The sequence below is a fragment of the Sapajus apella genome, unplaced genomic scaffold (genome assembly GCF_009761245.1).
Source record: "Sapajus apella isolate SASKATOON/1434 unplaced genomic scaffold, GSC_monkey_1.0 scaffold2, whole genome shotgun sequence".
Taxonomy (NCBI): domain Eukaryota; kingdom Metazoa; phylum Chordata; class Mammalia; order Primates; family Cebidae; genus Sapajus; species Sapajus apella.
In genome coordinates this window covers 81748169-81763396 of record NW_022436942.1, presented here as the reverse complement: position 1 = coordinate 81763396, position 15228 = coordinate 81748169, and the positions used below count along the sequence as shown (strand labels likewise).

The following is a 15228-nucleotide window of genomic DNA, read 5'->3' as shown; positions in this document are numbered from 1 at the left end:
GCACCACTGCACTCCAGCCTGGGCAACAGAATGAGACCCTGTCTCAAAAAAAAAAAAAAGATGGGAGAGTGGGAGAGATCACTTCTAGTTGGCAGATGGAGTAGAAATCGGAAGGCCTCCTGGAGGAGGCAGCATTTGAACTGGGCCTTCCCGAAAGGATAGGGTAGTATTTAGATATGGGAGACGCTGAGTGGTGACAGGCATATTCTGGGTAGAAGAAACCACAAAGGTACAGAGATAGGGAGGTATTTGTAAGGACAGGAAATGGGGACTGGTTCTGTTCGGCTGGACTCTTCAGAATAAACTGGAAATAGAGACGTGGGTCTTCCACTAAGCATCTCGGACCATCAGACAGTTCTCCTCTGGAATGTTCCAGTTCTCAAGGAACTTTTGACTCTTATCTCATGCCTCTCATCTCCTTCCAGTGAAGAAATGGAAGAGGAAAATCGAATACCCCAGCCTCCACCCATCGCCCACCCGAGGACATCCCCCCAGCCAGAGTCAGGCATCAAGCGACTGTAAGTCATGCGCTGCCGGCCTCTGTGCTCGGCTGACCTGGAGGTTCACGTGCCCTTTGACTTCTCCTCCTGGGCACCTGCTCCCAGGGCCAGGCTTGTCACTAACCACGTCCTGCTGAGATGTTTGGCCTGGCCCCCAACTTTGAGTTCGTCTCCCTTCCTGAATGCTGAGTTCCTCCTGGGGGTTTTTGGGCAGAGAGGTTTGGGGAGTGTGGGAGGCGAGAGGGGAGAGGCTTGGGCCAGTGGCTGGTAATCAGGAGCTTGCTTGAGTGTGTTTCAGCGGGGTGGGGTGCATCTCTGGGCCTTTGATGACAGGAAGTAAGGGTAGGGAGGTGGGGTGGTTTGTGCATCTTAAGGACTTGAGGCCTCAGCTCTGAGACATGGAGCAGCCCGGAGTCCTCCTCATCAGTGCATTTCTCCCATGGCTCACCCATGGAGCCCTCTGTCCATGAAGCATTCACGGTGACTGCAGAATGCATGCAGAGTCAGGCCTTGGTTGCTGCAGGAGAACCCCCCCAAAAAATGTGACCTGGTCCCTGCCCTCAGCTAGCCCTTACTACCTCACTGGTTCTTGGCATCGACAGATTCCTTTGAGATTCTCACAAAACCTCCTGAAATTTCCCCCAGAGAAATATGTAAAATTTGTGTATAATTTCAGGAGGTTCATGGACCCCTAAAGTTCTTCAGATAAAGGGTTAACACCCCTGGTCTTGCTTCGTAGACAGTATCTACGAAGACGCTAACACATGCTGGGTCCTGTTCCCACAGAGCATCTCACTGAGTCCTCACCATGGTGCTGTGGGGTGGAAGCATCATCATTCTTATTTTATAGTTAAGGAAACGGAGGCACCTGCCTGGGGTCCTTCAGCTAATAAGAGGCAGAGCCAGGGCTCAAACCCAGGCAGCCTGGCCCCAGAGCCCACACTGTACACTCTTTACAAGTCAGCCTTGCCTTGTGCTTGCCGTGTCAGAGCTGCATTCTCTCCCCTCACAGGGTCTTCCAGGCCCTGGGCCTGTCTTCCAGTGCTATCCAAGGCTTATTACAGAAGAGGCTTCAGTTCTTTCCTCCAAAACCCAGAAGAAACTTTGTGAAAACAGGGCGTGTGAGTTGGAAAGCCAGACGGATTGTGTAGGGAGAGGACCTGGAGTGTTACCCATATGCCCCAACCTCTCAAATCCAGTTATGTGTGGAAATTCTTGGTTAGTTCTTGCCCTGTGAGTTGACAATGCAGAACCATGCAGGTTTCTAACTGCTGGGCCCTCTCCTCTTAGAAAATGGTGCCCTTGGGGCTGGGTGCAGCGGCTAACACCTGAAATCCCAGCACTTTGGGAAGCAGAAGTGAGAGGATCATTTGAGCTCAGGAGTTCAAAACCAACCTGGGGAACATGGCGAAACCACCTCTCTACAAAAAAATACAAAAATTAGCTGGGTATGGTAGCATGCACCTGTGGTCCCAGCTACTCGGGAGGCTGAAGTGGGAGGATTGCTTAAGCCCAGGAGGTTGAGGCTGCACTGCAGATTGTGGCGAGATTGTGCCACTGCACTCCAGCTAGGTGACAGAGCCAAGATTGTGCCACTGCACTCCAGCTAGGGTGACAAAGCAAAACTGTCTCAAAAAAAAAAAAAAAAAAAAAGAGAGAGAGAGAGGGATAAAAAAGAAAGAAAATGGTGCCCTTGGCTGGACATAGCAGCTCACACCTGTAATCCCAGCACTCTGAGAGGCCAAGGCAGGAGGATCACTTCAAGCCAGGAGTTTGACACCAGCCTGAGCCACATAGTGAGAACCCTGTCTCTACAAAAAAATTTTTAAATTAGCCAGATATAGTGGTGTGTGCCTGTAGTCCCAGCTACTCAGGAGGCTGAGGTGAGAGGGCGGCTTGAGCTCAGGAAGTCAAGGCCGCAGTGAGGCAGGATCATGCCTCTCCACTCCCACCCGGGGAGCACAGCGCCAGGCCATGTCTCTAAAGAAAAAGAGAAGGCCGGGCGTGGTGGCTCATGCCTGTAATTGCAGCACTTTGGGAGGCTGAGGTGGGCGGATCACGAGGTCAGTAGTTCAAGATCAGATTGGCCAACATGATGAAACCCTGTCTCTGCTAAAAAATACAAAAAATTAGCTGGGCATGGTGGCTCGGGCCTGTAATTTCAGCTACTTGGGAGGCTGCGGTAGGAGAACTGCTTGAACCAGGACCTGAGAGGCAGAGGTTGTAGTGAGCTGAGATCACGCCGCTGCACTCCAGCCTGGGCTACAGAGCAAGACTCCATCTCAAAAAAAAAAAAAAAAGAAAAAGAGAAGATGGTGCCTTGTTCAAATCCGGGGCCCTGTTGGCCACAGGAATTGGTGATGGCTCCCTAGAAGGTACAGGCTCCCTTCCAGCTTGGTTCAGGCTGCTTCGGAGCTTGACTCCAGGTCCCTGATGCATTGGGGAGGGAGTGCGGCCCCAGTTCTGGTTAGAGATAAACATTTCCTAGGGAATAAGCATGGCACCAGAAAAGCTTCCTCTAGACCCAACACCATTTTCATCATGGATTCAATAGTAACCTTCCATTTGCAGTTGAAACTCAACTCAAAGTAACCTAAGAAAACAAATTTGGAGGCTAGGTGCAGTGGCCTATAATCCCAGCATTTTGGAAGGCCGAGGTGGGCAGATCACTTGAGGTCAGGAGTTCGAGACCAGCCTGGCCAACACAGTGAAACCCCATCTCTACTAAAAATACAAAAAAAATTAGCAAGGTGTGGTGGCGGGTGCCTCTAATCTTAGCTACTCAGGAGGCTGAGGCAGGAGAATTGCTTGAACTCAAAAGGCAGACATTGCAGTGAGCCAAGATCACACCACTGTACTCAAGCCTGGACAACAGAGCAAGATTCTAACTCAAAAAAAGAAAGAATCAGCCTTTCTAGCACTTCACTTCCAATGTGCTGCATTCACAGAGCCTCTAGCACCCACGGTCATATGTAATTCTAAAAATTCCTTCCAGAGCCGAGTTTTTCTTTCTGACTGTAATTTTCTACTCTGGCCCCCTTTCTCTAAACAGACAATTAAGTTGGCTTTGCAAATTTCATATTGGGTGAAATCCAGAGGGAAGTTATCAGAATTAACCAACGGATCTTTTCACTAGTTCTTCTACCCACACCTGAATAGGTTGTGGTGTCTGGCCGCCTTTTCCAGATTGTTCCAGAAAGGACCCTGGGGCCCTGTTTTCAGAGCTCTTAGGTTGGCTTCTGGTTGCTCATGAAAATGTGGGGCTCTGAGCCTGGTGAGGATATCCAGAATCAGGGAGCCGAGAGAGAGTGAGACAGTGAGCGAGACCAGAAGCTCCCATCCACAGGGTGCAGGTGGCCAGTCCTGTGCCAGCCCCACCTGCTGGGGGATTACTGGGAGAGCACATTGGCACAAAGGGCTTTTGACCACTGCAGGCCAGACACTGTTTGCCTTTGTCCACCTCTACTGCTGGCTAGAAGCTGTATCAGTGTGGCGGAGGAACCTAGGCAGGGACAGATCTTCCCCTGGGCTGGGGCAAGGAATAACAATTCTCAAGGCGGTTCTGAGCATCCTTCCATCTTCATTTCTCGTGCACCCACCTGGCCTGCTGGGTCTCTCCCGCCCTTGCCTCCAGGGAGTATTAGCCATGCAGTCTGCTCAGGGCGGCTCTCCAGCTCCCATCACACTGTTAACTGGTTTCTCCCACCCATCCTCCTGCAGCAACTCACAGCCACCAAGGAGGGCTCAGGGGCTCCGGCAGCTTAGAGCATTGGACTAAGGTATCTCTATCCTGTCAGGGACCCAGAGCTGAGACAATTATCCCCATTTCTCAGATGAGGGAACTGAGGCCCAGAGAAGCCCACTGACCTCATTTAGATTAAACTGCCTGGAAGGCTGTCTTCAGATTTGAACCCATGCCTCTTCTGCCCCACCTCCCTGCCACTGTTTTCCCGCTCCCCTACCTGAGCCCCTGGTGGTGGGCCCCTTATCTGTGCATTGCACCATGAGTCACAGGCATCCGACTTCACATTTCTAGACTGAACCAGACAAGGGAACCAGTCAAAACAGTGTGCCCCAAAGATGTTCCAGGAATAGTTTGTGATTTGTGATTGAGCAGCTGCTGGCCAGAGAGGCTGGGCTGGCACTGCCCAGGAAGGTCACGAGGGAGTGCTGGAGTGACTTCAGCCTCATCCCCAGGGAACACCAGGCACCAGCGCCCCGCTTTGCGTGGTCTCTGTCTCTCAGTCACGGTCCCACAGACGCACACAGCTGCCTTTTGCAGGGCAGGGGCCAGGGGCTGATCGGGAGACCGGAAGACAGGTGGGTGTAGATCAGGGACCAGGGAAGCAAGGATGAGAACTGGCCTCAAGGAACGGAAAGGTTGGCTTTGGAGTGGGCGGCCACCCAGGTGTCCAAGGGTAGCAATGACAGTGCATTCTGTCCCCGTCCTCCCACCCACCACCCCCTCGCTCCAGCCCAGGAATAGCTTCTTCACAGCCGCCCATTACGCTGCCTGAAATGCCACTGTTAGAACTTCATTTGGTTTGAGTCTTCCAGAAATATTTGGCGGGGAGGGGGGAGTTAAAACCAGCTACAGGGTATTCAAGACAAACTTCTGGCCAAAACAAGTCAATCTTTTTATGGAAATGGCTGTCCTTCTAGAGGAGGCAGCTTCTGCAGGGCAGCCCCTGGAATAGGAAGGGAAGGGGCTGCCCACTCAGTGAGCCCAGCAAGACACAGACAGGGCCGGGTGCAGTGGCTCATGCCCGTAATCCCAACACTTTGGGAGGCCAAGGTGGGGGGAATCACTTGAGGCCAGGAGTTTGAGATGAGCCTGGGCAACATAGCAAGATCCTGTCTCTACAAAAAAAAATATTTAATTGGCTGGGCATGGTGGCACACGCTTGTAGTCCCAGCTACTAGGGAAACTGAGGCAGGAAGCTCTCTTGAGCCCAGGTGGTCGAGGCTGCAGTGAGCCCAGATTGCACCACTGCACTCCAGCTGAGCAACAAAGGAAGACTTGTCTCTGAAACAAAACAAAACAAAACAAAAAAACACAGATGCAGTAACTCAGTCAGAACACTGCAGGTGTCCCAGGCCCCCGAGCATCGGTCACCCCCTGCCAAGGCCCTAAATGAAGTCCAGCATTCCTGATGGGCAAACATCTCTCCAGGCAAACTATCCCCCCTATGTTTGAGGCCACCTCCCACACAATGACTGTATCTTTGTGGGTAACCTCTTTAGGTGTCCTGGCAAAGGTGGGTACAAAATGGTGTGGCTTGGAGCGCCTGGAAGGCTAACTGTGCCCAGTAGCCTGGCCTCGGGGGGTTGGGCCCACTCACTTAGCAGAAGGCATCTCAGCTTCTCCACATCATCCTGAGAAACCGTCCAGGAGGCTCTGCAAAGATGCCAACTCCCGGACGGGCATGGTGGCTCGCCCCAAGCACTTTGGGAGGCCAAGGCAGGTGGCTCAGGAGTCGAAGCCAGGAGTTCAAGACCAGCCAGGCCAACACGGGGAAACCTCATCTCTACTAAAAATATAAAAATAAGCCCAGCAGAGTCACGCACGCCTATAGTCCCAGCTCCTCGGGAGGATGAGGCAGGAGAATCGCTTGAACCCTGGAGGCAGAGGTTGTGGTGAGCTGAGATCGTGCCATTGCACTCCAGCCTGGGTGACAAATTGAGACTCTGTCAAAAAAAGAAAATGCATTGGAACTGAATCATTAGAAAATTATTATTTTTTTAATTTAAAAAGAAAAAGACACTAACTCCCAGCTACTCTGTGAAGCATATCAAAGGTGATCCAAACACCTGGAGCATCTCCAAGTCTCATTGGAGACGATTATTTTATCTTTATCCAACCAACCTTTTTTACAAAAATGACAGCTTTTCAAAATAAGCTTTCGTGGCATGGTTGGAGTTTCATCATTTCCTCTGCCCAGCTGAGGAACAGATGAGCATTTATTTACTGTGGGCTTGGACCAGAATAGCTGATGATTCTGCAGGCTGTGCCTGGCCCCTCTCTCTGCCTCACGGTCTCTCCTGGTTCTCGCCTGGTGCTTAGGGGCATGGTGCCTGCAGCTCATCACAGTTGGGGAGGACACTGAAAGGCCCCCTTGCCAGGGCATCACCACCATCTCCCAAAGCGTGTTTCGCCTTCTTCCTTCCCCACATGCAGCCCTGCATTTTAGCCCTGGGGAGCCACTCTGTCATCCATTTGTGGCTGTCATATACTGCATCAGTTTTAGTTTTTTGGTTTGTTTTTTTTTTTTAGAAGGAGTTTCACTCTTGTTGCCCAGGCTGGAGTGCAATGGCGCGAGCTCGGCTCACTGAAACCTCTGCCTCCCGGGTTCAAGCAGTTCTCCTGTCTCAGCCTCCTGAGTAGCTGGGATTACAGGCACGCACCACCTTGTCCGGCTAATTTTGTATTTTTAGTAGCGAGGGTTTCTTCGTGTTGGTCAGGCTGGTCTTGAGCTCCTGACCTCAGATGATCCTCCCACTTCGGCCTCCCAAAGTGCTGGGATTACAGGTATGAATGAGCCACTGCGCCTGGCCTCAAAAAATTTTTTTTTCTTTTAGAAATAGCTGGGTACAGGCCGGGCACAGTGGCACACACCTGTAAGCCCAGCGCTTTGGGAGGCTGAGGCAAGACAGATCACAAGCTCATCAGGAGTTTGAGATCAGCCTGGCCAACATGGTGAAACCCCGTCTCTACTAAAAATGTAAAAAATTAGCAGTGTGTGGTGGTGCATGCCTGTAATCCCAACTACTTGGGAGGTTGAGGCAGTAGAATCGCTTGAACCTGGGAGGTGGAAGTTGCAATGAGCCGAGAACGAGCCACTGTATGCCAGCCTGGGCAACAAGAGCAAAACAACGTCTCAAAAAAATTTTTTTAAATTAATTTAGAGGCAGGGGACACAATTCAACCCCTAACTTAGACCCTCATCAAACCCTTCCGCTGGTGTCCGTAGAGTGTTTCTTTTTCATGCCTCCCGTTTTTATCTTCTCTGTGTCTATCTGTACTTCTCTAACCAGGATCTTTACAGCCATAATGCCCATGGTAGCAGCTGGACTGATAATAGATGACCCCACACTGCAGCCTGTCCGACGACTTGTTTCCCTTGTAGGCACTGTGTGTGTTTTGGGTTTTGTTTGAGCTGTGCCCTTGGAATGTCTGCTGCAGCTACTGCTGGGCTGGCCTGTCTCCCTGGCCACTTAAGCTGCATGGCCGCCACCCGCGTGCTCATTTGAAGTGGACGTTGAGTGTGGTTTCAGCTGTGCCTCTGGCTGCGCTTGTTCTCCTCGAGTGAAGCCTCAGAATTCTCGGCTCCGTCACCGATAATTCTTCTTGTCTCTTCTGTTTCTGTTCTAAAACCACCTTGCCCATGATCCAGTAAAGAAGGTCCTTTAAGTGACGGGTCAGTAATCAACGCCTACCGCGGTTCCTGAGTGACACTAACCCTGTTTTTTTGATGTTCACCCTGTAGCTTTCTAAACTGCTTTGTTTCCCAAGCCAACCTCAAGTCAGCCATTTGATCTTGCTTTCAAAAGGAAAGCAGAGGAGGGGACCAGTGTTTTGATTCTCTCTGTGTCAGAAGGGCTAAGTGGCTTTCCTGTTTACCTGAGTCAGGGAGAGGTGCAGTGTAACTATGATGTATGGCTGCTGTATTTTTGGCCAGCTAATTGCCTGGATTACCCTATGGAAAGAGCTCACAAATAACCCGGTGTGAGAATCGTGCCTTTATTCGCCAGCACACTTACCTGTCATAGAGAAAAGGCATCTTAGTTGCTAGGGAGAGTTTCATTGGATAAACTTGGCTTGCTGTGGCTTTGCAATGAAAGATCAGTTTATTCTTGGTAAAAAGTGATTGTGGGATCCAGTAACCACAGAAGAGTGAAATTTTTTTCACCCAGATGTGATTTAAAACTAAACTCTAGAGGCTGCAACACTAGCAACCAGCGAACATAGAGAACCAAAAATAGTTTATCCGAAGCTTTGATTTTGCAGTGGCTTTGTTCCTATTCTTGCCTCCCAGGAAACATAACATAGCTATTATATGATATCTCTTACCAAGTTCAGAGCCAAAATTCAGGAGTAGAACTTGGTGACTTCCAGGCGTGGCAACTCATGCGGTAACCCCAGCACTCTGGGAGGCCGAGACAGGCAGATCATAAGAGGTCAGGAGTTTGACACCAGCCTGACCAACATGGTGAAACCCCATCTCTACTAAAAATACAAAAAAATTAGCTAGCTGGGTGTGGTGGCATGGACCTGTGATCCAGCTGCTTGGGAGGCTGAGGCAGGACAATCGCCTGAACCCGGGAGACAACAGTTGCAGTGAGCTGAGATCGAGCCACTGTACTCCAGCCTGGATGACAAAAGAGTGAGACTCCATCTCAAAAAAAAAGTAAAACTTGGTGACAACAGAAGGAATCTTAATAGAGCCTGGTAGTATCAAAGGAAAGTTTTAGGAAGAGTTTTTGGGAATTCCTCAAGGTAGGCCAACTTCAAGTTCACTGACCAGGGTCCTAGTTAGTTTACATGAACTCAAAGCAGACCTTGTTTTTTTTTTTTTTTTGAGACGGAGTTTCGCTCTTGTTACCCAGGCTGGAGTGCAATGGTGGGATCTCGGCTCACCGCAACTTCCGCCTCCCATGTTCAGGCAATTCTCCTGCCCCAGTCTCCTGAGTCGCTGGGATTACAGGCACGCGCCACCATGCCCAGCTAATTTTTTGTATTTTTAGTAGAGACGGGGTTTCACCATATTGACCGGAATGGTCTCGATCTCTTGACCTCGTGATCCACCCGCCTCGGCCTCCCAAAGTGCTGGGATTACAGGCTTGAGCCACCGCGCCCAGCCACAGACCTTGTTTTAAATGGACTACTTTGGCTGGGCATGGTGGCTCATACCTGTAATCCCAGCACTTTGGGAGGCCGAGATGGGTGGATCACCTGAGGTCAGGAGTTTGAAACCAGCTTGGCCAACATGGTGAAACCCTTTCTCTACTAAAAATACAGAAAAAATAGCCAGGCGTGGTGGCGGGCGCCTATGATCCCAGCTACTCAGGAGGCCGAGGCAGGAGAATCGCTTGAACCCAGGAAGCAGTGAGCTGAGATCATGCCATTGCACTCCAGCCTGGGCAACAAGAGTGAAACTCCATCTCAAAATAATAATAATATTTAATAAATAAAAAAAAGCTGACTACTTTGCAAGCTTTTTGCTTGTGACTTTTTTTTTCTTTTGTTTTTATTTTTTTCTACGGTAACAAAGTCAAGCATGCTTGTGACTTCTGCCTGTATCTTTCAGGCATCTGCAAGTTCCTGATGGTTCTTTTTTTTTTTTTTTCTTTTTCTGTCACTCTTAGGATATGCTTAAGTTACTCCTGATGGTTCTCTCTGATCAGTAAGCAACAGTCACAGCTGTTTGATCTCTTGGTCTACCTTAGTTAAAGTCAGGCCAGATTGTGGCTCTGTAGCTGGTTACAGTGATACATTCTAAAGGTTTTCACCATTAAATCCACATTGGAAAGTGCAAATTGATGCCTCCCAAATTTCATTTCAGAGAACCATGCATACTATGTTTTACATCTGTTGCCCAGGCTAGACTGCAGTGGCGCGATCTTGGCTCACTGCAGCCTCCGCCTCCGGGCTCAAGCAATTCTCCTGCCTCAGCTTCCCAAATAGCTGGGATTACAGGTGTGTGCTACCATGCCCAGATAAGTTTTATATTTTCAGTAGAGACGGGGTTTCACTGTGTTGGCCAGGCTGGTCTCAAACTTCTGACCTCAAGTGATCCACCTGCCTTGACCTCCCAAGGTGCTTGGGTTAACAGGTGTGAACCACCGCGCCCAGCCCATAATATATTTTTTATTGTCTCGTTTATCTTAAGTGCTTCCTGTAGCCTCATCCTAAGCACTAATGCCCATGAAATCTGGGCCACAGTTTCCTGACAGTAAACAAGTACAGAACTATTTAAGTTAGAAATACTCATCTGTTTACAACAGAATCGTCTCACATTCCACACAGCTCTCAAGTATTCCTTTCTCTGCGTCATTAGGGTAATTAAAGAAACCCGTGATTTGTTTCAGTCGCTTTTTATTTCCACTGGTAACGGGATAAATCCTCCATAGCCACTAAGGTGGAAGACAACTCACACATCACATCAACATGCATGCCTTCCCAGACCGCGTGACCTCCAAGGTACCATGTCCAAATGACATGCAGAATACCCTGCTGCTTTCTTGGAATAACTTTGACCTGCACCCCCAACTGTCTTTCACACTTTGAATTGATTTGCTCCCTTCTGAGTTTGCTGCTGTATGTCTCCGGCACTGCAAAAAAAATATAAAGTGCACAGCGAAGGGTCAGCTCTCATTTCTGTGTTTTCTTTCCCTTCCAAAGGTTTAGCTTCTTCTCCCGAGATAAGAAGCGCCTGGCCAACACGCAGAGAAACGTGCACATCCAGGAGTCCTTTGGACAGTGGGCAAACACGCACCGCGATGACGGGTACACAGAGCAAGGACAGGAAGCCCTGCAGCACCTGTGACCTTGGCCCAGCTCCACCCTCCAGCCTGGACCGCCCACCATCGGCGCCTACAGCCGAACTGCAGACCAGGGGTCGCTGCTGCCTCAAGCCTCTTGGTGTGGACGCACCCTGAAAACTGACCCCTCAAACAGACTGCTGATTTGAGGATGGACATTGAAAAACTGATGCCAAACTCTAAAGAAATGTTTATTTATACCCAGGGCTATCACCGTTTATAATAGATGACTGATCCCTTAGGATATATATTTAATAATCCCACGAACTGAGGCCAGACTTTTGCGTTAACTTCAGTAACTCAAGTTTCCTTAAGCCAAATACATCACTTGCCACTATCATTGCTGTTTGAGTTGCTTTGTATAAAATGCTGTGTGTAGAGGTTTTATTATTACTGGTGACATAGTTCAGCAGGAGGGAATAGATCTTAATGAGTTACATTCATGAAACTGTGATAGTAACGTATTACACAGAATGTATCCATCAGGCAGACAAGTTATGAAGTCAGAGGCTCAGTAGCCTACTCAGACACAAAGCCACAAACAATATAGATGATGGTCCTCCCACCCAGAGACTGGAGACAACTTTGCAGGAGCCCTGGCTACTTTCCTGATAATGCCTAGAGCATGTAGCAATGTTCAAGGCAGGTGCCTTGGAATCTACTGTGAGTTATGCAGTGCTAACCAAACAAAGTTGCTAAGGATGAGATGTTGCAACATTTCTTGTGTGCACTTTTTTCCTGACATGTTTGTTTTTTTTTTTTTTCCTTTTAGGATTCATTAAGTCAAATACTTAGTCCCCTGCAAAGAAGACAAATGTCCCAGAGCAGATTGAAAGTAGGGCATGGGATCCTAGGCAATGCAGGAGGGCAGGTGGGGGAGCTGTAGCAAAACAAGGGTGCTAGGTGGGAAGCTGGCTTGGGGACCACACGTCTGACTGACACAGGGCTGCAGCAGCAGAGAGCCAGAGGCTCTGCCTGCAACTGGTGGGTTGGAGGCTTGCCCACATAACACTCTTTCTCTCCACCCGCCAAGCATCCAGGGCATAGGGCTGGGTGCTCACAGATGGAGCGAGGTAGCACCTCCTACCAGCATTCAAGTTTATCAGAACCACATTCTACACATTCTACTGAAGTTTGCTAAGAAGCCATTAGGCAAGGCCAGGTGTGGTGGCTCACGTCTGTAATCCCAGCACTTTGGGAAGCCAAGGCAGGTAGATCACTTGAGGTCCAGAGTTTGGAAGCAGTCTGGCCAACATGGAGAAACCTCGTCTCTACAAAAATACAAAAAAAGTTAGGCCTGGTGGTACACACCTGTAATCCCAGCTACTCAGGAGGCTGAGACAGGAGAATCGCTTGAACCCCGGAGGCGGAAGTTGCAGTGAACCAAGATAGTGCCACTGCACTCCAGCCTGGGTGACAGAGCAAAACTTCATTGAAAGAAAAGAAAGAGAAGGAGGGAAGAATGGAGGGAGGAGGGAAAGGAAAGGAAGAAAGGAAAAGAGGAAGATAAAGAAAAAAGGAAGGTAAGAAGGAAGAAAGGAAGGAGAAAGGAAACATCAGGTGGATTTGCAGAATCTAGAATGGACCCTGCTTCCAGATTGCCGGAAAAAAAATGATCAGACAGGGTAATTACTGCTGCTTCAGAGCCGTGCTTCTCAAACCCGACTGCCCATTAGAATTATTAAAATTTATTCTCAAAGAGTATAGAAGCAGGTATACTGATAAATACCTCTCCTACCCCTGTCCACCTTTGTTGCCCTTCCAACAGGTAACCAGTGTTGCCAGGTTTTTGGTTATCTTTCCTAAACACTAAATGTCACTTTTTTTTTTTTTTTGAGTTAGAATCTTGCTCTGTCACCCAAGCCGGAGTACAGCGCCACCATCTCCACTCACTGCAACCTCTGCCTCTTGGGATCAAGTGATTCTCATGCCTGAGCTTCCCAAGTAGTTGGGATTACAAGTGTGTGCCACCATACCTGACTAATTTTTGTACTTTTAGTAGAGACAGAGTTTCACCATGTTGGCCAGCCTGGTCATGAACTCCTGGTCTCAAATGAGCCACCCACCTTGGCCTCCTGAAGTGCTGGGATTACAGGCATGAGCCACTGTGCCTGGCCCCTTTTTTTTTTCTTTTTGGACACAAGGTCTCACTCTGTCGCCCAGGCTAGAGTGCAGTGGTGCTAGCATAGCTCACTGCAGACCTGCAGACATGAACTCCTGGGCTCAAGCAATCCTCCCACCTCAGCCTCCCAAGTACCTGGTACTGCTGATGTGCACCACCATGCCCAGCTAGTTATTTTTTGTAGAGACAAGGTCTTGCTTTGTTGCCCAAGCTGGTCTCAAACTCCTGGGCCCAAGTGATCCTCGCACCTCAGCCTCCCAGTGTTGAGAATTCAGGCGTGAGCCAATGTGACTGACCTAAATGTCACTTTTTTTTTTTTTTTTTTTTTTTGGGGCTGAGTCTCCCTCTGTCGCCCAGGCTGGAGTGTAGTGGCGTGATCTCAGCTCACTGCAACCTCTGCCTCCAGGGTTCAAGCAATCCTGCCTTAGCCTCCCGAGTAGCTGAGACTACAGACACCCGCCACTATGCTGGCTCAGTTTTGTATTTTTGTTGAGATGGGGTTTCACTATGTTGGACAGGCTGGTCTTGAACTCCTGACCTGTGATTCACCCACCTCAGCCTCCCAAAGTACTGGGATTAAAGGCATGAGCCAGCACACCCGGCCAAATGTCTCTTTTTTGGTAAGTCAGGAGATGCAGCTCTTGAGCAAATCAGAGGCAATATAATCAAGACAGAAAGGAAAAATTAATTCATCAGAAAGTTTATACACACAATTATGAAAAAACATCAATAACAAAAAACACACACACACACAAATAGGCCAGGCATGGTGGCTCACGCCTGTAATCCCAGCACTTTAGGAGGCCGAGGTGGGCGGATCACGAGGTCAAGAGATCGAGACCATCCTGGCCAACATGCTGAAACCCCGTCTCTACTAAAAAATACAAAAATTAGCTGAGCGTGGTGGTGCATGCCTCTAGTCTCAGCTACTCGGGAGGCTGAGGCAGAAGAATCGCTAGAACCCGGGCGGCAGATGTTGCAGTGAGCCGAGATCACGCCATTGCACTCCAGCCTAGTGCCTGGCGACAGAGCAAGACTCTGTCTCAAAACAAAAAAATAGGTGGGTGTGGTGGTGCACACCTGTGATCCCAGCTACTTGGGAGGCTAAGATAGGAGGATTCCTTGAGCCCAGGAGTTCAAGGCTGCAGTGAGCTGTGATCACACAACTGCACTCTAGCCTGAGAGACAGAGTGAGACCCTGCCTCAAAAAAAAAATTTCTAGCAGTAACTCCCTATCAGTACATAAGACAGTGGCTCTCAACCATGGGTGACTGAGCCCCCTAGGGGACATTTGACAGTCTGGAGACATTTTTAGTTGTCACAACTGGAGGGGGAAAGACGATACTGTCATCTATGGGTAAAGACTAAGGAAGGTGCTGATGAACACCCTACAATGCCCTGGTCTATCATATGGAGGTGATATTTATTAATGTTTATCTAGGCCCCACTGATGGACAGGTAGCTCCTTCCAATCTTTTACTCTCAAAAAGCATTGCACATTTTCACCCAGATGCACGTCTACAGGATAAACTAGAAGCAGAATTGCTAGGTCAGAGGATTTGCCTCTGCCATGTTCACGGAGACTGCCAAAGTCCCTACCACGGAAGCTGTACCATTGTTTTTCTTTCAGAGTCACCACAGCCCATAGAACCCTAAGCCCAAATGTACGGGGTTGGAGTCTGAGTGCGCATGGTTTTTTTTTTGTTTGTTTGTTTGTTTTTTTGAGACGGAGTTTCACTCATGTTACCCAGGCTGGAGTGCAATGGCGCGATCTTGGCTCACCGCAACCTCCGCCTCCTGGGTTCAGGCAATTCTCCTGCCTCAGCCTCCTGAGTAGCTGGGATTACAGGCACGCACCACCATGCCCAGCTAATTTTTTGTATTTTTAGTAGAGACGGGGTTTCACCATGTTGACCAGGATGGTCTCGATCTCTTGACCTCGTGATCCACCCGCCTCGGCCTCCCAAAGTGCTGGGATTACAGGCGTGAGCCACCGCGCCCAGCCTGACCCTGTCTTAAAAAAAAAAAAAAAAAAAAACAGCCGGGCGCGGTGGCTCAAGCCTG

General features: G+C 49.3%; 1 protein-coding gene and 1 pseudogene across 5 annotated transcripts in view; both read left to right on the top strand.

Moving 5' to 3' along the window:
* The window catches only part of RILPL1 (Rab interacting lysosomal protein like 1), a 58681-nt gene extending 47302 nt beyond the window's left edge, over positions 1-11379 (top strand). Inside the window, exons 6-9 of one of the 5 annotated variants that reach the window (XM_032243520.1) lie at positions 426-518; positions 7536-7623; positions 7895-7918; positions 10903-10971. In XM_032243520.1, the coding sequence (XP_032099411.1) occupies positions 426-518; positions 7536-7623; positions 7895-7897 (184 nt within the window). In that variant the 3' untranslated portion in view covers positions 7898-7918; positions 10903-10971. Of the gene's footprint in view, positions 1-425; positions 519-7535; positions 7624-7894; positions 7919-10902 lie in introns of all 5 variants that reach the window. The other 4 variants (XM_032243493.1, XM_032243510.1, XM_032243531.1 and 1 more) reach the window with 4 other exon arrangements.
* Positions 11380-14060: 2681 nt separating this feature from the next.
* LOC116526884 overlaps positions 14061-15228 on the top strand; it is a 10659-nt pseudogene continuing 9491 nt past the window's right edge.